The 20,387-nt window shown below is 33.2% G+C and overlaps 3 protein-coding genes across 4 annotated transcripts in view; 1 reads left to right on the top strand and 2 right to left on the bottom strand.

Moving 5' to 3' along the window:
* LOC108356474 (chaoptin-like) overlaps positions 1-20,387 on the bottom strand; it is a 313,273-nt gene that overhangs the window by 175,794 nt on the left and 117,092 nt on the right. The window contains exons 5-6 of the mRNA XM_017607582.1: positions 19,838-19,993; positions 11,692-11,838 (exon numbers count right to left, since the gene is read on the bottom strand). Of these exons, the coding sequence (XP_017463071.1) occupies positions 11,692-11,838; positions 19,838-19,993 (303 nt within the window). The remainder of the gene's footprint in view (positions 1-11,691; positions 11,839-19,837; positions 19,994-20,387) is intronic.
* On the top strand, positions 3,035-3,999 carry LOC108356522 (myb-related transcription factor, partner of profilin-like). The gene is made up of 3 exons (XM_017607631.1): positions 3,035-3,124; positions 3,186-3,402; positions 3,687-3,999. Coding segments are annotated over exons 1-3 (423 nt in total). The 5' UTR covers positions 3,035-3,122; the 3' UTR covers positions 3,891-3,999.
* Positions 7,436-8,691, bottom strand: LOC108356509 (putative nuclease HARBI1). Of its 2 annotated transcripts, XR_001846610.1 has the most exons (4): positions 8,600-8,691; positions 8,218-8,530; positions 8,016-8,160; positions 7,436-7,959 (listed from the first exon to the last, which is right to left on the bottom strand). XR_001846610.1 is itself a non-coding variant. In XM_017607618.1 (3 exons), exons 1-3 carry the CDS (start codon positions 8,218-8,220, stop codon positions 7,580-7,582), a joined length of 528 nt encoding a protein of 175 aa, XP_017463107.1. In that variant the 5' UTR covers positions 8,221-8,319; the 3' UTR covers positions 7,436-7,579. The 2 variants fall into 2 exon arrangements, 1 of the variants encoding a protein (XP_017463107.1); XM_017607618.1 differs by lacking the exon at positions 8,600-8,691 and having other exon boundaries at positions 8,218-8,319.

Here is a 20,387-nt window from a genome sequence, read left to right as displayed (position 1 = left end):
AAAAAGTCAGGACAATTTATTGAAAGAAACCAAACGGCACCACCTTGAAATAGAGCGGCTAAAAAAAAATAGAAATGGATCGCAACATTGAGCTAATCAACCGCAAAATCCAGGTTCAAGATTTAAAGTTACTTGTCGAAAAGCGAAACCTGGGTATTAATTAATATCACTTTTAACCCATTGTTTTTGTATTGAAATAATTAATTTTTCTATTTTGTTGGTTTGAATATTGCTAAATTATATTTTTATTATCAAAATAATACCACCTCTACATTTTGACCAGTTTCAACCATTTTTTGTGACAATGTTAATGTTCATTCATTTTTTTTTAATTCTTGCTCATTATATAGTAAAAACCATATAAGTCTAAATTTCAAACTTTGTACCAAATTAATTAAAACTAAATTTGATCTAATTTTAATTTCAAGGAGCAATAATTTTATAAAAAAAATTAATGAACATTAAACAAACAAAAAATGGTCAAAATGTTGACGTGCTATTATTTTAACAAGTGCTTTAGTTAACATTCATACAGAAAAAAGAAATTACATATGTATGTACATACATACACGTCAAATCAATAACAACACCATTTCAAAGTGATATTGTTTGCCACTTATGTTTATTTATTTATTTTTAAGAGTATTCAATTAAAATACAGTTCATTCTCTAACTAAACCCATATAAACCTGAGTTCAAAACTTTGTAGAAAACTACAAAATAATGGAACAAATCTTCACCTACATTTCAAACTTTTTCTCAGAAGTGCTACTATATTTTTGAGTTCCATTATTTTATAGTTTTCTACAAAGTTTTGAACTTAGGTTAATATGAGTTTAGTTAGAGAACGAACTGTATTTTAATTGAATACTCTTAAAAATAAATAAATAAACATAAGTGGCAAACATAATCACTTTGTAATGGGGGTGCTATTAATATGACCGATACTGTATGTATTCATGCTTAACTAAAAATAAAAACTGTCTTGATTGAATTACAAAAGTGTGTTTCCTATATTGGCTCTAATTAGCTTTGCCTCATTGAGATAAGCTGAGTTTGACTCCGATTGTTCATGCTCCAAATATTCAAAAGATTACACCTGCGGAGGAGCGCTTGTAATAAAGGGTGTGTCATCACAACGGTACTTAATGCAAATATTGTGCAGCGCACAGCACACGTTAATAATTTTTGTAACTTTTTTAGGCGTGTAATGTAGCTCTCTAGCGCCCAGGACACATCTCCATCTGTTTTTCAAAACGCCATTAGTCCTTTCAATAATATTTCGTGCCCGGGCATGAACCTCATTGAATTTGCTTTCAGAAGAATTCTCTACCGTCGATCTATGAGGTGTTAGCAGCCAAGGCTCCAGCGGGTATCCAGCGTCACCTAGATATACAAGTGTACGTATTATATATGCAAATGATAAAAAAAAAATGCAGTAAAAAACTACCTAACAGCCAAATATTTCTGCAGCCTCGTAAATAGTCTTGTTCCACGGAAACTCTCAAGTTACTAGTGCTCCAAATTAATGAGTCGTTACAGGCTTCGGGGTGCGTTGCGTCCACATATCTAATATTCATTTTGTTATCACAAACCTACAAGTTGTATTTAATTGAGTTTTCACTTCCATTAAAGAAAATTGTGTTTCAACTTACCAGTAAAACATTCATACTATAGTATCCTTTGCGATTGTAGTATAAGTGTTTATTACATCTTGGGGCGATGATTTTTACGTGTGTTCCGTCCATGCAACCAATGATGCCAGGCATCTTATATTTCTGGTAAAAGTTCAAAGCAATTTCTCTCTTCTCGTCTTCAGTAGGCCACAAAATCCATTGGTCACAAAGACTAGACTCAAATACGTCTAAAACTTCAGAAAGGACCTGGCTGAAGCTTGACTGAGATAAACCTACATCAGTTTGCCTGCCTACTCCTTTCTGGTATGCTCCTTCGCCGAAAAATCTCAGGCATGCTGATAGTTTCACCACAGCATCTATTGCAAAAGATTTACGTGCCGTCGGCAAGCCATCTTGCAACACATCCAATAAATACTTAAATGTAGGCTTATTAACCCTGTATAATTGGTGAAAGCTATAAATGACCATATGTGAACATACATACAAATATGTAAAAGTAGTATTTCTAGAAGGAACATTGATTTCATCTGCACCTTAAATTGGGTAGCTCAAGAGGATTAGAGTTGTCACGTAAAATCCGTCTGGACACTCTTTCAGCCAACTGTTGGCTATAATTGATTTCATCTTCCATAACAAGGAAGCGCAAGTAACCACTTATCATTTTGTTTTTAGAAATTAACACAAAAACGGGGATTTACTTATTTGTTAAAATCACTAAATCAAAACAAAAGCACAAATGACAGACCGCTAAAATTCACAAAAGCACAAATGACAGACCGCTAAAATTCACAATAGCATATTCGAAATTCGAACAATATTTTTCATTCACATGAAATTCGTGATATGAATTTTTCGTTCATGGGAAATACAAAACGCATGGGAATGTTTTTTTCACGCGGAGTTCATGATAAGGCTGAATGTTTCGAAGCCATAAGAGAACAACATAAAGACTGCACATTTATATACACAGACGGTTCCCAAATAAATAACGTAACTGGATTCGCAATAACTACTGAAAATAAAGTTTTAAAATCTGGACTGCTTCCAACATATTCCTCAGTAATGTCAGCGGAAATAATTGCAATATTAGAAGCAGTGAAAATACTGACAAATAAAAAAGGAAAATTTATTATTTGCTCCCTTGATGCAATTCCTAATTTAAATAATTATAACATATATACAGTAACCATAAGATCCTTGTTATCTTTTCATAATCCTAAAATAAAACTTTTATGGGTACCTGTAGTGCGATTCACTAACTTTTAACAACGCTACTTGCCGAGTTGTAAACTAACAATTTTTGTTGTTTGCAGTAACGATTGTACGATTCTCTAACGTACCCATTAACAACACTAAACAGCTGACTTTTGCTATTTATTTAAAATGATAAAAAGTGACACCTCTGTTATCCGAAATGTCAAAATCTACGAAAAGCACAAAAGGGAATAGGAAAAAAGCGCAATTTACCACAGATTCTTCTTAAAAATGTAAGTATTTCAATAAATTGATGAATAAATAATTTAACTAGCTATTGTTCTTTTATCGCAGGATGGCCTCGACTAGCCAAGCAGCCAACAAGCGGAGCCGCGCTTCAATGGAGCAGTTGAGTGGTATGCTGGACTTCTTTTTGGAAAACCCGGGACTAGCCGGTGGGAAGTTTCATCGGCTACACGGGAAGATGGAGCACGAGAAGAAGTGGGAGGAGATGGCTTCCAAGCTAAATGCCATCGGAGGTGCTCAAAAGTCCGCCGAACAGTGGCGCACAGTAAGTAATAAGCCCATTAAGTTTGAACGTACCAGCAAGCAACGGTGCTGTGCGTATGAACTGGTGAATTGGGAAAAATTAATCACTTTTATTTAGGTCTGTCGTTTGTGAAAATAATTATTAACGTAAGAATATCGGTTTTCTTATAAAAGTATATATACAAGTGGAGTCAATCCCATGCATTGTCACTGCACAGTCTCGTTAGTTGTGTGTACATGCATTCATTGTTTGGAACATTGTACCTGTTAATTTTTAATGATACTTTTTTCTTCTTACGTAAATAGGTATGGCGCGATTTGAAGAGCAGAACCAGTGTTCGAGTGCGCGATAGGAAAAGGCAGCAGGCGTTAACCGGCAACAAGCCCGTTAAGCAAGCTCCTTTAACAGAGCTAGAGGAGCGGGTTGTGGCCATCATCGGGAGCAACTATATTGAGGGCCATGAGTCTGTGGCAGAAAATGTACCAATGAACTTGGTAAGTTTTAATTGACTTATTTCTGACTCAGTATTAACCACTTTTTCATTATTAGGAGCTCCAGTTGGCCATGGAAGACGGTGAGGAGATTGTTTTTCTGGATGAAGTGGTGGAGTGCGAAGGTTTGATAGAGGAGGAGACGCGACCGGAAACTCCAAAAACTCCTACACTCAGAACCCCGCGCAGAGATTGAAGAGAAAGAGAGAGGAGGAGCAGATCGACGTCCAAAATAAATTTTTGGAAATTGCCAAAACGCAAGCCGATGCAACGAAAGTAAATATTTTATTAATAGATTTTGGAATTTTTAATGATTGTTTTTTAAAATACATAGATGCTGTCAGAAAGTTTCGCCAGACTGGTGGACCTACCATTCCAGCTGGCGGGGGAACTCCGCGGATACGGAGAGGGGTTGAAAGCCTGTGCTGATGCCATAAACAATTTGGCCAGGGCACTCGGTCCACAATAATTTTTTTGAAAAAAATTAGGTTAAGAAAAACTAAAAGTAGATTAAGAATTAGGTTAAGAAAGTGAATTGGTACCTTTTAATTTTCTGAAGAATATTATTATATTTACATACACTGGTGGCCTCATAATTAGAAATCCGAGTTCACAAGTTTTTTTTATTTTTTTTCTTTTTTGTTTTAATTTATTTTAAGAAAAAACCATAGAGAAAAGTTGTAGACTTGTACTTGATTTATAAAAATTCGAAAAATTTCAGAAAGTCAATATTTCAAACTTTTTAATCAGAATTTCTGGAAAAAATTCGTCTGTTTTATAATCTATTAAATTTTGATATAAACTGTGTAACTTTTAAGTAACTCAAAAATCTCATTGATTTTTGAGATTTTTTTTTCGCTGACGTTGTTGTGCATTTTCTTCCATACGAAGTATGTTCGAACATTCTTCTATATAGTAGAAAACGCACAACAACGTCAGCGAAAAAAAATCTCAAAAAACCAATGAGATTTTTGAGTTACTTAAAAGTTACACAATTTATATCAAAATTTAATAGGTTATAAAACAGACGATTTTTTCCAGAAATTCTGATTAAAAAGTTTGAAATATTGACGACTTTCCGAAATTCTTCGAATTTTTATAAATCATGTACAAGTTAACAACTTTGCTTTATGGTTTTTTCCTAAAATAAATTAAAACAAATAAAGAAAAAAATAAAAAAACTTGTGAACTCGGATTTCTAAGTATCAGGCCAACAGCGTAGTTATTTTTTTAAGGCTGAATTGATCTCTTTTGTATTTATTTAATTTTTCTCTTTATTTTTTAAGTTAATGTTTTTAAATTAAATATTTTTATTTAACACTACATACAAAATTCTGTGAATAAAGTACCTGAATGTGCATTTAATTTTAAAGCTGTGGAAGTTTTTAGTAAATTATTTTGATTAAAATTTTTTTACAAGATTCACAACGTTTTACTTGAAAAATTTTATATACAAATATAGTAAAATCTATAACATATACCAATTAAGTCAAAATTTAAAACTTTGTGCACAGTTCAGAAAAATTTAACAAAATCAAACATTTTATCAAAATTTTCAACTTTTTTTCAGAACTTTAGAAACTTACTGGGTATGCAGTTTTGTTGCTTATTCAATTTTAGGACAATAATGTGGAGGTTTGAAAGTTCTGAAAAATCCCGTTGAATTTTGAGAATTTTTTGTCGGGTGTTACGCATTTTCTTCCATACAACGCATGAAAAAATATATTTTTAAAAGGAAGAAAATGCGTAACACCCGACAAAAAATTCTCAAAATTCAACGGGATTTTTCAGAACTTTCAAACCTCCACATTATTGTCCTAAAATTTAATAAGCAACAAAACTGCATACCCAGTAAGTTTCTAAAGTTCTGAAAAAAAGTTGAAAATTTTGATGAAATTTTTGATTTTTATTCAACAACTTTATTGAGCTTGAGGCCGTTTTTTATGAAAAACTATTGTGGAAAAGCAACAATAATTTATAAAAATGGTAGAAGTGGTAGCTATTTCGGAGATCACCACATCTCCTCATCAGATGAACTTATCACAGTGCTTAGGCAACTGGCTGAGTCAGCTGGGGTCGTTGGATCGAATCCCAACTGAAGAAGTCTAATGAGATGTGGTGATCTCCGAAATAGCTATCACTTCTATCATTTTTATAAATTATTGTTGCTTTTCCACAATAGTTTTTCATAAAAAACGGCCTCAAGCTCAATAAAATTGTTGAATATAATTGTTGAATATAAAAAAATTTATCAAGTAAAACATTGTGAATATTGTAAAAAATAAAAGTGTGCTATTTACGTGAGCAAAACTTGTTGTGAAAAATGCTGATGGAGGGTATTGAATATAAGCTCTCGATATACATACATACATACATATACAGTCGCTGTGGCCGAGGAGAAACTAATTTTTTATAAAAGTCTAGCTCATGATATCACAAGCAGCATATAAGCCCACATTTCAAACTGTATACACAAAATGGTCAAAATGTCACTAACTTAAATGATTGAATAATATGAATATTGTAATTGCGTTTATTTAACTTATATACTTATGTTTTTGAATGGATTAATACATTTTTGCTTGAGTTTTCATTTTCCTTTTTATTTTAAAAAATCATTTAAAAAGTTTTCCTTTAATTGATAATGATTGCGTTGATTATTGACCGTTGAAAATAATTTAATAATTTATTTTTGAGCTATAGGCCGTATGTTAAATAAAACATTAAAGGTTTTTCTGCTTTATTAACTTTTTATTTTTATTTTGGTCGATATTTCGCCTGAAGATGCCTTGAGACTGAAATATCGACCAAAATGAAAATAAAAAGTTAATAAAGCAGAAAACCTTTAATGTTTTATTTAACATACTTTAGGCTCAAAAATAAATTATTAAATTTAATTGATAATAACAGTTTACAAGAAATCTGACCTGTGGCGTTTTAACATCTTTTTTTTATGTAAAATTTGTCCTTGAATACAAATATGCAGTCAGAGATTTAGAAAGTAAATCCGTTGTCGAGGTATATATAAATTTGAATGTAAATTTCTTTTTTTACTAGTGAAGCTTGTTAAATTTGCTATCATCTATGCCAACATGCATATTCAATTTGGCAATAAATCAATAATGTTGAAATAAATGATAGCAAATGTAAAAGCTTTACTGGTATGAAAAGAAATTTAAATTCAATGAGTGAACTTGTTTCAGTTCTCAAAAAACCGAAATTTATATATACCTCGAAACGGATTTACTTTCTAAATCTCTGACTGCATGTTTGGATTCAGGGGAAAATTTAACATAAGAAATGAGAAGAAAGCTTATGATCTAGTGTGATTAATTTTAATATACCATTAAGGCAAAAATACCGTGTGATATTTACATTTTTAATAAAGTATGTACTTATAAATATTTGATTCTAAGCTTTAATTTTTTGAACTTTTATGGCCGTTTTCTCAAGTAGCCTGTAACTTTAAAGCTCACTTTATATTTAAAGGTTGCATTAAAGTTTATGATAGTGTCTAAAGTAAATCATTTTTTTGTCGGTTTTAAATTGATTTACAACCAGGAAACATACATACGTCAAAAACCGATAATAGAAATGCTTAACTTTAGACATAGCTTTATTTTTAATCCCACCTTTAAATATATAGTGAGCTTTCAAGTTAAAGGTTACTTCAGAAAACGGCCCTTAGAAGTGTAATCATACAAATTTTAGGAAAAGAAGTTTGTAATCAATCTTTCTTGTACACGTTTTGCAATGGAAGATGATGCATTTGGGCTTTCGAAAATTCTGTCAGAATTCTCAAAATCTGTTGAAAAATTTTCAATAGGATCGCTAATTGACCGCTCACTTAAACGAATGTTATGCAGGGCTGCACACGCGTTAACGACTTTACCAGCGAAAGCGGGGTCATACAACAGAACCCTTTGTTGTGATAAGCATCGCCACGTTCCTTTAAGGACGCCAAAGAGTCTCTCAATCGGGTTCCGTGCCTTGCAGAGCGCTTCATTGTACCGAAATTTTGGTGACCCTTCTGGCTGGTTGGGTAAAGGAGTCATGAGCCATGGCTCTAATGGGTATCCAGAATCCCCTTAAAGAAACATCTTTTAGTATTATATTTTAAAATAAATTAACAAAAATAAATACCAATCAAAAACATATTGCGGTTTCCATTTTCAAACGCTCGCTGCATGACTTGTCGCACAGCGGAAGAGCTCCAAATATAGGAGTCATGTCTTGCTCCCGGATACCTGGCATTCACGTTCAGGATTTTAAGATTTGGGTCACATATCTATAGCAAACACAATAAACAATTAACACTATACTTCATTTCAAATGCTTTGCTTACCATTTGCACATTTATGGAGTGATATCCATGATGATTAACGTATGCTTCCTCATTATATGTGGGTGCAGTCGATCGCCCCGATGGTTCCTCCGACAAAAGGCGCAGGAGCTAAGGAAAACGCTTCCTTGGCAGCTTGACGTTCTATTTGGGTCATGGGGAACTTCACTTCCGACAAGAATAAGCGGCTATTGATGGCTTCGGTTACCTTGTGTATGCAGCGGCTGGTTGATGACTGACTCAGTGAAATTCCCCATTGTTCCCCCACGGGCCGTTGATAACATCCCGTGGCGTAGAATCGCAAAGCGCACAGAACCTTTCAAAACAAAAGTGAATTTATTGACACATGTAAAACTTTATTAAAAGTAAATATTTAATGCTTTACCTGTTTTTCAGCCGATATCGCTGTAATTCGTGAACCTTTTAAAAGGTCTTCCAGCCGTTCAACCACGTCCGCCACCATGCCTGGACGCACACGGTAAAGCTTCCGGAACTCTGAAGGTGGGAGTTCTAGGGGATTATCAATATCCCGCAGAAAACGCCGATCCACCGTTGAAAAATTTTTCTCTGGCTCGTTTTGAGACAAGCTTAACGCTACAAATTCGAAAGCCATCTCTAATTTGTATTTACTCCTTTTTTTCGTATTAAGTTACTTTTATTTGTTTAGATATTTACGCTAACACAAAATTGACAACTCCAATTGAGATGTCGACAATTTAGCAATAGCCGAATCGTAAACGATAACAGCTGATTTTTCGAAGGCCGGTGTTGTTAAGGAAACGTTTTCTGAATAGCAAAATCGATAAAATTGTTGTTTAGTTGATATAACGATAACAAGTGTTGTTAAAATAGAGTAGTGAATCGCACTACTGGACATTCTGACTTAGAAGGCAATGAATTTGCCGATCAAGAAGCGAAAGCTGCTATACGTTGCCACTGGTTATTACACAAAATTTAAACCAAACTGACATTAATAAATATTTAAAGAAAATCCTTTGTGAAAAACATCTCACAATGTTCCAAAAATGTAATAACTGGTACCAAGTAATAAATAAAGATATGAAAACTATTGCTGATTATCTAAGTCATGTTTCGCAATAAGATATAAATAGACTTGACCAAATAAAATTTACTCGACTGCGCTTGGGACATACTAAAATTACTAACAAACATCTCCTTGACAAAACTATTTTACCATTATGCCCACTGTGTAATTGTAACGCAAATATTTCCATTGAACATTTCCTTAATATTTGTCCGGCAATAAACCATGCCAGACAACAGTTATTTGGTGATACTAGACCTACACTTAATTTATCTAATATTGATAACAATAGTATTAAAAAAATTATAAAATTCCTTAAAGTAGTTAACATTTATCATGAAATTTAAGCAAAATGTTAAGAAATAAAATAGTGCTATAAGATAATAAGATAATATAAGATATAAGATAAGATAATAAGATTTTCATAATGTAAGAATCGTTTAAAAGCATAAATATTATTAGACGTAAGAGTTTTATGTAAAAAATAATGTTAAATTTAAGTGATTTCTTAGCATAATTTAGGTTTAAGTAACTAACTTATATATAGCCGAAAGCCGAAGCAGCCAGTGCTATATCGAAATCGTATGTTAGTTTTTTTAGCTTTGTAAGCAGAACTATCATTATTAATAATAATAATAATAAATCTAAAAAAGGGAAAGTCTCTTTTAGTATGTATGCATGTCTTTTTGGTTTTACACGGTTATTCAGACAAAATTTTCATTTTCGCTTTACACGGATTTCTCAGAAACCTTTCTACCATGTAAATCGGGGGATAACAGCTGCACTGAGAAACGTTCATTAAATTAGCTCTAACGGGCACTTAACTAATGATCGTTAAATAAGTTTATAAGTGACAGGCGCACTCAGAGTAGTTTAATGATTACTTAAGGTGTCCTCAGTAACGATTTGAAAAATTTCTCTCTCAGAGTCAGTTAATGATTCGTTAACGGCATTTAATGAACATTACAGTAAAGTAATCAAAAACCTTTACTTAACTTTTTAACGAATGATTTTGAAATTTTTTGTTTGTTTTTGTTGTTTCAATTTCGACAACGTCGCTATAACAGTGGCAATGGCCCAGTGAGCATAGCACTTTCGTGCCATTCAAGCGATCCGAGTTTTCAATCCTCGGCAACGAATTTTATTAATAAAATTTTTTTAAATTTTAATGCTTACAAAATTAATATTTTTATCTTATTTGATGCTCAGCAACTTTCTTGATTCATCTTTATTCTTTTACTTTCAGTTCCTCAAATTTTTAGTGGTTCCTGTTTAAAAAAAAATATATATTTTTTTTCATTTCGTTTAGTTTTTAGAAAACTTATTGCTAAACGGTAAATATAATAACGCCACTAGTACATCTTTCAATTAGTCATTCTAAGGGCCGTTTTCTCATCTATACGAGTTTTCGTTTTCTCATCAGCGCATTAATTTCTCGAATCGATAAACTGTTGCTCACCAGATGCAACCTTTAAAATTTGTACCCAACTTTAAATTTTGGTTTGGTTTTGGTTCATGAGTCAGATATATTAGATATTTCAACCAAGGTTTTGGTTTTTGCTAACAGTTGCTCTTGCTCTATATTTGCTTATGTTGCATTGCCAACCTTTGAAATTTTATGACGAATGTAGTGAAGTTTCACTCTCGGAAATGTAGTGAAGTTTCACTCTACGGAATAACAAATTTATTTTTACCTGCAAGGTAAGAAATCGAAAACACTTTAAAGTGAGGAACAATTTATCTGACCTGTTAGTAAAGGCAACTTTACTGCTTACATTAGAAAACGGCCCTAAATATAGAAAAGAGCTTTCAAGATAGTTGCTGGAATATATGTAAAGACTTGTCTCTCGAAAGTCTGAGGTGAGTTGAAAGACAGATGTCAGAATTGACCTGTTATTGGTCTTGTTTGTCTTTTAGCAAACAATATAATTAAATTAGATCAAAAAAGCAAAAAAAAATCAATAAAGATAGTTTATTAAAATTAAACAAGAAAATAAATAAATAAATAAAAGATGAAAAAGGAAATTTTTCCTCCCTAGGACTCGAACTCGGATCTCTCGAATAGCACGCCAGTGCTCTGCTCACTCAGCCATTGCGTCTGCGGAGCCAGTGCGCGCAAAATGATATAAATACTTATATTTTATTTCAAACTGAACGAAAAAAGTGAGTGATGCCACAAAAATGAAGGGCCGCAACTGGGGCCATACTTAAATTTTTTATTTCATAATTTTTAACTCTGAGAGGAAACATTAATTAACAGATTAAACGATCATTAGTTAAGTGCCCGTTAGAGCTAATTTAAAGAACGTTTCTGAGTGCGACTGTATGTGTATTAAATTTTGAGTCGGGTTCCGGTCGCATTGCAGGATTTTGTTTTTGACGTGGTCTAATGTACATACATATATATATGCATGTATAATATATATACTCACATGTTGCACGACACTTATTAATTTCCCCATGTGACATTCATCGCATATCAGTGGATTGTTGTCCAATCGAACATTGCGAATGCGTTGAATGCGCATCGCTGTGTCATCGTTGATGCCATATAGTTGGTTGCGAGATAAATCCAAAAACTGTTAGCATTAATTAGTGGAGCGAATTCGGAAGATTTTGTGTAATTAAAAATTGTGATAAGTCCATTTTGCGGATGGTAGAGACGATCATGAAATGAGAAGTACAAGCAAAAAATTAGATGAGTATTTACTTAGTTGGTAGAAGTAGCAAAATTATAACTATTTTTCTTCAATTCCAAAAAAAAAACAGTAAAAATTCAAAATTTCTGAGCTTTATAGCACAGATGGTAATTTTTCGATGATCGAATCTTATTGAATTACATGGGGCTAGTCGGAAGGTACGCGAAACTTAAAGTACAAAACTCTTGGTTTTGTGAAATCGCCGCGACCTTGAAAACATTTTAGGGTCTTAACTAGGAATGTTAACCCCGGGATTCCTGGGAGCCCGGACTTTTTAAGGTCTTGAAAATCCCGGGATTCTTGGCAAGTAATCTTGGTATTTTCGATATTTGTAATTTGCACTGATGGCAATATTACAAACTCTTTTTCTTGACCAGTATTGGCTATATTCTTTTTTTATTTAATAATTAATATTTTTTTATAAATGTCTAGTTCATTATACATATAACACCGCGCGATAATATATTTTAAACACAAATATCAATATATTCGCGAAACCCTGGGCCAAATATAGTAAAATTGCTTTTTTAGTTTTTCACTCTGACGTTAGTAATTCAAAAATGATTTAAAAAAATTAAGAGAAATGTACTTAGAGAAGAAGTACAGGTATAAAATTAATGAGGAAATCCTGTAGAATTTAAACATACTCAAGTTTCTGGTGCAGAAGATCTGGTAAATATTGAAAATGTGATTTTAAAATTTTATGCTTGAAATTTCGCAATATTTGTTTTGGTAAAAATTATATGTTAAGTGCTTATATAAACTCGATAACATCTTCGAATTTCGTTCTTCTAACTTTGTCAGCTTAAAAATTACCTATTCGTCCTTGTGAATCCAGAAACTTTAAATTTTTTAAATTTCCTATTGCATTTGTTACCCATATTTTTATTCAACATTGCATTGAATTTTTTCAACAATGTTTGGAATTAATCATATCTTTGAAATTACAAAGTTCTTCAAAATAAATCCTGCGGTCAGAGAGAAAAAATAAAAATGCCACTTTAAGTAAAAAAGTAGGTTTCAACCCCATTTATTTATTTTTTACTTCATGGTAGGAGAGCTTCTCAAACAATATAGAAGACATTTTTTCGATTGCTTTGGATATTGCTTTGGAAAGAAAAATATTTGTACTAGTTAAGGATATAATAAGTTTTGTGAACACATTGTAAATATGAAGAAAATTTTTGGAATAAATCTGAATTTACACCAATTTTTATTATTTTTTCAACTTCTACACATTTGATACCAAAATTTCAAAAGAAAATAGTCTCTTTTAGTCATTACTTCAAAAAGGATGTAAGTAAAAATAAGTATCTACACATATAATAAAATTGTAACAGGTCGATGTCTGTACACTATATATATTAAAGAAAAATTAATGTGGGGGTTCTGTATTAGAGCACCAGAAGCCAAATCAACCATTTTTAGAACTTTTGTCTGTCTCTCTGTCTGTCTATTAAAATGATAAAATACATGAAGTCTATATCTATACTTATAATAATATTGTAACAGGCCGAGTCTGTACCTTATAGATATTAAAGAAAAATTGATATGGTGGATGTTTATTAGAGCTACAGAAGCCAAATAAAAAATTTTTTAAATTTTTGACTCTCTGTCTGTCTGTATATTTGTACGCGCATCACTCGAAAACATGGAATTGAATGCAGTTTTCACCGATGTATCGCTAGAGATCTAGCTTACAATATAGAAGAAAAAACCTAGAGAGTTGCCACCTGTGTTTAAAATTTCTGTTCAGTTCAGTTCAGTTCAGTTCAAAAGAAAGAGGTTTACAAAGGCTACATCTGAAAATATTTTTGTGGAAGTTGCCACCTATTTGAAAACTTTAATTGAATTTACTTGATAGCATAAATGAAATATTGCAATATTGACATAAACTAAAGGACCATGAAATTTTAATGCCGAATTTTTTAGGGGATTTGCCGACTCCTTGAAAAATTGTATTCATTTAAATTTGTACAATAAATGAAATATTACAATACGGGCATTAAACTAAAGAGGATTAGGAAGCTTACCTTTGAAAGTATTTTTGAAGCGGGTTGCCACTTATTTGAAAACTTTAATTCAGTTAAATTTATAAGATAACCTAAATGTTGCCATATGGGTATCAAACGAAAGTATTTGAGAATAATAAAATTGCAACAGGCCGATATCTGTACATAATAGATGCTAAAGAAGAATTAATAGGGGGTTTATTAGATCAACAGAAGCCAAATCTAAAATTTTTATAATTTTGGTCTGTCTGTCTGTATGTTTGTAAGGGCAACACGCAAAAACTAATGTTTGGAATGAAATGCAGTTTTCACCGATGTAAATATTGCTAGAGCTCTAATTGAAAATATAGAATCCATTTTATTTTTTGTTTTAGTTTATCTTCGACCATTATTCCTAGGTATTTGAATGTACTAACTTTTTCCAGTGCGTCGTTGTTTATATTTAGAGTTAGCAACAGACTGTTCTCAAAATTTCGCCTTGATATAACCACAAACTTAATTTTTATTGACATTCAATTAAGTGTGTTCAAGCATAACCAAATCGCACTCTTTGGAACTTCTGTGTGGAAGGTTATTCGCTAAAAAAATCAAAACTTTTCGTTGTTGCTGCCAAAAAATTTAGAAATCTGAGACGTCGCGCTTTACGATTTCATACAGTTCTCTGTACAATTATTTCACTAAACTACTAAACGGCTGCACCAATTTGTTTCATATTTGGAATATATGCCAGCACCTTGAAAATAAATATTCCGACCAAAAATTTACTCGGTATGTAGCTCGGCATATTCCTGAAAAGCTCATACAGACTATCACGTAAAAACCCAACATATCTCTAAAACCAATTACGCTGAGGAACTGAAACTTAGCACTGGTGCATATATTGCAAATGCATTGGAAAAGGGGAGGTGGCACCTTCCATACAAACTGAAATTCTCATATAGCTTATCTTTGGAACCGCTTACGCTAACGTCTTGAAATTCGACACAGCTACATATGTTATCAATACCGTACTTATGGCGAAAAGTGGATCGATATACATTTACGTAAACGCGCAAGTATCATTCGATTGGGAACTATTTTCTCCTAGATTCCTAAATCCCATTGAAATATTGTAACTTTGTTTTTAATTTTTAGTAAAAGGTAAAATGTATGTGAAAATTTTGCAGAATTTTTAAAATTTTTCACAGAGAATGGAGCTTTGATTTTACGTGTTTCGCTATAGACTGTCCTATGTGCATAAAATGATAGCCGTTTTCGTTGTTCGGACTAAACTCAAAAACCACTGAATAGAGTTCCGTCAGATTGTCGGAGGTTATCTTACATACATATATGGTCTTAGAAAACTCGGTAGGGGGTGCTGGAGTCGTGTTATTTATAAAAATCGTATTTATTAACCGATTTCGATCAAATTTTAAATGTGAGTTATGTACCTGTATGATGGAAAATTCTTTTGATAAAAATTGACCCGATGAGTGCCGCTGGAGTCGAGGTTGAAATTCATAACACGTATTCATTTTATGGTAAGCAATGGTTTTGCAGAAAATGGACCCAGTGGATGGCGCTACAGCCGAAATGTATAGAAACCCCGTGTGGTTGGTCTGCTTTGGCCCCATTTTTAAGTTATACGAATTTAGTTTTCAGATGTCTAAATGAAGGATGGGGTTAAGTTTGTCTGACGACTTCATGCACGATCATGCGGTCTTGCATCTACCCAGAAATCAGTTCATAAATATTACCACGAATTGTAAAAGTGGCGAATTAACAAGGAAATATCACCGTAGGTATATCAATTGCTTCATTTGAAAGATATTCAATAGATTACACGACTCATTTAGCTAATGTACCGGAAAACATTTCATCCTCTGGGACAGCGAGGATTCTTGGCCCTCCTATAACAGAAAACGCAATTCTATGCTCTTGAGTTTCCTTATAAGAACTTTTATTGGCATACGCATCGCAGAAATGTTGTAGTTGCAAGATCATAGAAAAAGATTACGCATGCTTGGCAGATATCTCACAGGTGGAAATAAGACCATCGGTAAAGCTCATGGCACCGAAAGGGATTGGTATTCCTTATGGTATCACAGCGTTACTATTATTGGCCTATGTGTGAGGAGGATACTGCGCCTTACAGGCTAACCTAATATTCACGCACGCCGCCAATTTATTGTCAAAAATTTCTCATGCACATGCAACTTGTATGAGATCAACCGAAATTGAACGGCGTGCGTATGAAGCTAACTCAATTTCCAATTTTTGTTCTGCGTGACATTTTGATTTGACGTTTCGCTCAATGAAATCAAATGCAAACGCATGCAAGTCAATTTCGGGTGACGCAAAAAAACAAATTCGACGGCATGCGTACCAAAACGCAAGCCGCGAATATTAGGTTAGCCTGTTAATGGTTTCAACTTAAACCAAAAATTTTGATTGACAGACTATTTTTGCTTTTAAACGCTCTTTTGCATTGGCCAACGCAAAAGTTCTTATTAGGCGCTGCGAAGTAAGCGGGCATTGGCTAGTCATTTATAAAAATCAATAGATAATCGTGAAAGATATGAATTTTCTAAAAATTTCTTCCAAAATTACTTCCATGTAATTTTACAGAAAATTTGAATTTGTCTCTCAGTAAAGCATTCTCATGTCGGCCACCCAAAGTTGAATTTTCGATTGCTTATATATCATTTACCAAAACATGAAAGCTAACATAGTGTGCAATATTGACGTGTTGAGCTAATTTTATTTTTTTCACGAGTTATTTGCAAACAAATTTTTATGCACGCTTTTAAACTTTTTGGAATTTTTCAGCATGCATTTATTCTAATCTTTTGATTTTTTGACAGCAATTAGAGAACATGTTGGGCAACAAAATAAAGTGGTCAGTTTGTAAAATTTTATTTTTTTAATCAATTGAATTTTTTTACCAACTTCTCTTATACCTAGGAAAAAAATTCAAAAAGCATTATTTGCGCTAAACATTCGATTTCACTTTCACAAAAAAAAAACAAGTAAGAAAGCCTAAGTTCGGGCGGAGCCGAACATTAAATACCCGGCGCAAGTATTAAATATATGTTTTTGCACCTTTACGAAAGCTACCGCTACATGATAAGCCGGGGTGTATCAATTTTGAGTAAATTAGCGTCCTTAAATTTCGAAATATTCCAGTTTCAAGCATTTCTGAAATTTACCGTTATATGAAAAGCGGCCGTCATTTTAGTCCGATTTCAATAATTTTCAACGTTTTGCTTTTATGTGGCAAGCACAATAAAAATACCGAGTTTGGTACAAATTGGTAGAACGGTTACCGATGTACATATATGTGATCATAAGTGGGCGGTGCCACGCCCATTTTCCAAAATTTTACCATAAACGTATTTCTTAGTAAAGAATTGTTGCAAGCATCAATTTTGAATAAATTAGCTTTAATATTATCTGATTAATCGAAGATTTTGTATTTCTCTTAATTACCGTTATATGGGATGTAGGCGTGGTTATTGTCCGATTTGTAAAATTTTCGGCCATTTAGTAGTAGTAGTAGTAGTATCAAGGTCAATAACTGTGCCAAGTTTGGAAGAAATTGGTGCAGCGGTTACCATACACATGCTATCATAAGTGGGCGTGGCTACGCCCATTTTCCAAAATTTTTTAATATTCCTATTTTTCGTCTAAAAATTATTGTAAATATCAATTTTGAGTGAATTATCTTCAGTAGTTACTAAAATATCGCAGTTTTCGTATTTCTGGAAATTACCGTTATATGGAAAGTGATTCGATTTCGCCCATTTTCAATACCAACCTACGTTGGATTAACGGCAACGTACATACCAAATTTCGTTCAGATATCTAAATTTTTGCTCGAGTTATCGTGTACACGGACGGACGGACAGACGGACAGACAGACATGGCTTAATCGACTTCTCTATTCATTCTGAGCATTTATGTATACATTTGTCTATATATATCTCGATTCGTTTTGGCTGTTACAAACAACCATTATGTGAACAAAATTAATATACCCTTGTGCACAAGTGCGCTCGGGTATAAAAATATGGGAAATTAAATTCTCTCCATATTTGTATTTAACCATTTTTTTACGAAAAAATCCAAAATAAGCTTGCAAATCGCAAAAAGCCCCAAAAAATAAAATCCAAGATGGCGGAATGTTGCCAAATTAAAATTAGGGGCGAGACTATCAATCCATGATCTACGTGTCAAATAGAAGTAAACTGCATCTAAAAATCGCTGTCACACATTTTTATACCCGAGCGCACTTGTGCACAAGGGGATTATAACTTTGTTCACATAACGGTTGTTTGTAACAGGCAAAACGAATCGAGATAGATATAGACAAATGTATACATAAATGATCAGAATAAAAAGAGAAATCGAATAAGCGGTGACTGTCTGTCCATCCGTCCGTCCGTCTGTGCACACGATAACTCGAGTAAAAATTTAGATATCTTAACGAAACTTGGGACGTGGACTTCTTTTGGGCGCAGGACGGATGGCATTGAAAATGGGCGCAATCGGACAATAGCCACGCCTACCTCCCATATAACGGTAATTTTCAGAAATACGCAAACTGCGATATTTTATTAACTACTAAAGATAATTCACTCAAAATTGATATTTACAATGAGTTTTAGACGCCCACTTATGGTTACTTGTGTATACCTTGGTAACCGCTGCACCAATTGGCACTGTTGTTGGTCCTGGCACGGCATACCAAATGGCCGAAAATTTTTAAAATCGGACAATAACCACGCCCACATCCCATATAACGGTAATTTAGAAAAATACGAAATCCTCGATAAATCAGTAAATATTAAAGCTAATTTTTTCAAAATTGATGGGTGCAACAATTCTTAACAAAGAAATATGTTTGTGATAAAATTTTGGAAAATGGGCGTGGCACGGCCCACTTATGATCACATATATGTATCTCGGTAACCGTTCTACCAATTTGTACCAAACTCGGTACGGTTATTGTGCTTGCCACACAAAAGCAAACCGTTGAAAATTGTTGAAATCGGACTAAAATTACGGCCGTTTTTCATATAACCGGTAAATTTCAGAAATGCTTGAAATTTAAATATTTCCAAATTTAAGGACGCTAATTTACTTAAAATTTATACACCCCGGCCTATCATGTAGCGGCAGCTTTCGAAAAGGTGGAAAACATATATTTAATACTAGCGCCGGGTATTTAATGTTCGGATCCGCCCGAACTTAGACTTTCTTACTTGTTTTTTTTAAATTTTCCTACCAAATTTATCTAATTTTCTAAATTTCGCTAGGGCACGTACCCAGCCGTGATCTAGCGTCGTACAAAAAAAAAAAAATTGGTATTTATGTTGTGAAGAATGAAATTCTTTACAACTTTGGAATTTCAATATGCTATGTATTTTTAACAGAAATTGTTAAAAAATGGCGAAACCCGTGACAATGTAAAATTTTTTCGCAATTTTTTCTAATTTTTTACAATAAAAAAATGCTATTTATAAAAAATCTTCTATATAAAAAATGTGGAACATAAAATATTTTTATTTAACCATCTTTTACAACAGATGCAAAATAAGCTTGCAAATGGCAAAAAACCCCAAAAAAGTTAAATCCAAGATGGCGGAATGTTTCCAAAGGAAATTTAGGGACAAGACTGTGGATCCATGATCTACGTGTCAAATAGAAGTAAACTGCATCAAAAAATTGCTGTTACAAATCTAATTTTATTGGGCTATTCAGAACCACACATTAATGCTGCTTTGGATTAGACGCCCCCACGTTTGGCTAGGCATTACCAAAAATTTCAACTTCAACTCATTTCATTATATTTAACTTCGCTGCCATTTCACTTTTTTCCAACTTACCTCTAACTCTCGACACGGATCGATTACTTGCAGCGACATATTGTCTAAATGATTTCCGGATATGTTGAGATAGCGCAGCTGCTTGAACGGCACCAACAGTCCAATTGGCAGCACTCCCATATCGGCCACAGATAGATGTGTCAGCTGCGGTATGACCTGCAAATGGTAGACAAAATTGGAGGTGAAATACAAACGATATACATAAGTGAGGATACATAGTTTGGTAATAAACATTTTCAAATCGGATTTGCTGAAGTAAGAAGGAAGGAAGATAAAGTTTTATATTTAAATATTAGTTTTTATCGACGAAAAACTTTATCTAAGTACGAAACGTTCATCTGCGTCAATGTGTGTACGCATGTACACATGTATGCATATTTTCGTCAGTCAGTCTGGCCAGAGCTTTTTTTATACCCGAGCGCACTTGTGCACAAGGGTATTATAACTTTGTTCACATAACGGTTGTTTGTAACAGGCAAAACGAATCGAGATAGATATAGACAAATGTATACATAAATGATCAGAATGAAAAGAGAAATCGATTAAGCGG

This window comes from Rhagoletis zephyria, unplaced genomic scaffold, assembly GCF_001687245.7.
Source record: "Rhagoletis zephyria isolate East Lansing unplaced genomic scaffold, Rhagoletis_zephyria_1.1 Rzeph_scaffold_00173, whole genome shotgun sequence".
Lineage (NCBI taxonomy): Eukaryota > Metazoa > Arthropoda > Insecta > Diptera > Tephritidae > Rhagoletis > Rhagoletis zephyria.
Note: the sequence above shows the minus strand (reverse complement) of the source record. Positions and strands in the feature narration are given on the sequence as shown.

Coding starts and splice junctions, on each gene's coding strand:
- LOC108356509 (XM_017607618.1), bottom strand. Junction 7,960..8,015: donor CCGCAATATGTTTTTGATTG/GTATTTATTTTT, acceptor TGTTTCTTTAAG/GGGATTCTGGATACCCATTA.
- LOC108356522 (XM_017607631.1), top strand. Junction 3,403..3,686: donor CCGCCGAACAGTGGCGCACA/GTAAGTAATAAG, acceptor TTACGTAAATAG/GTATGGCGCGATTTGAAGAG.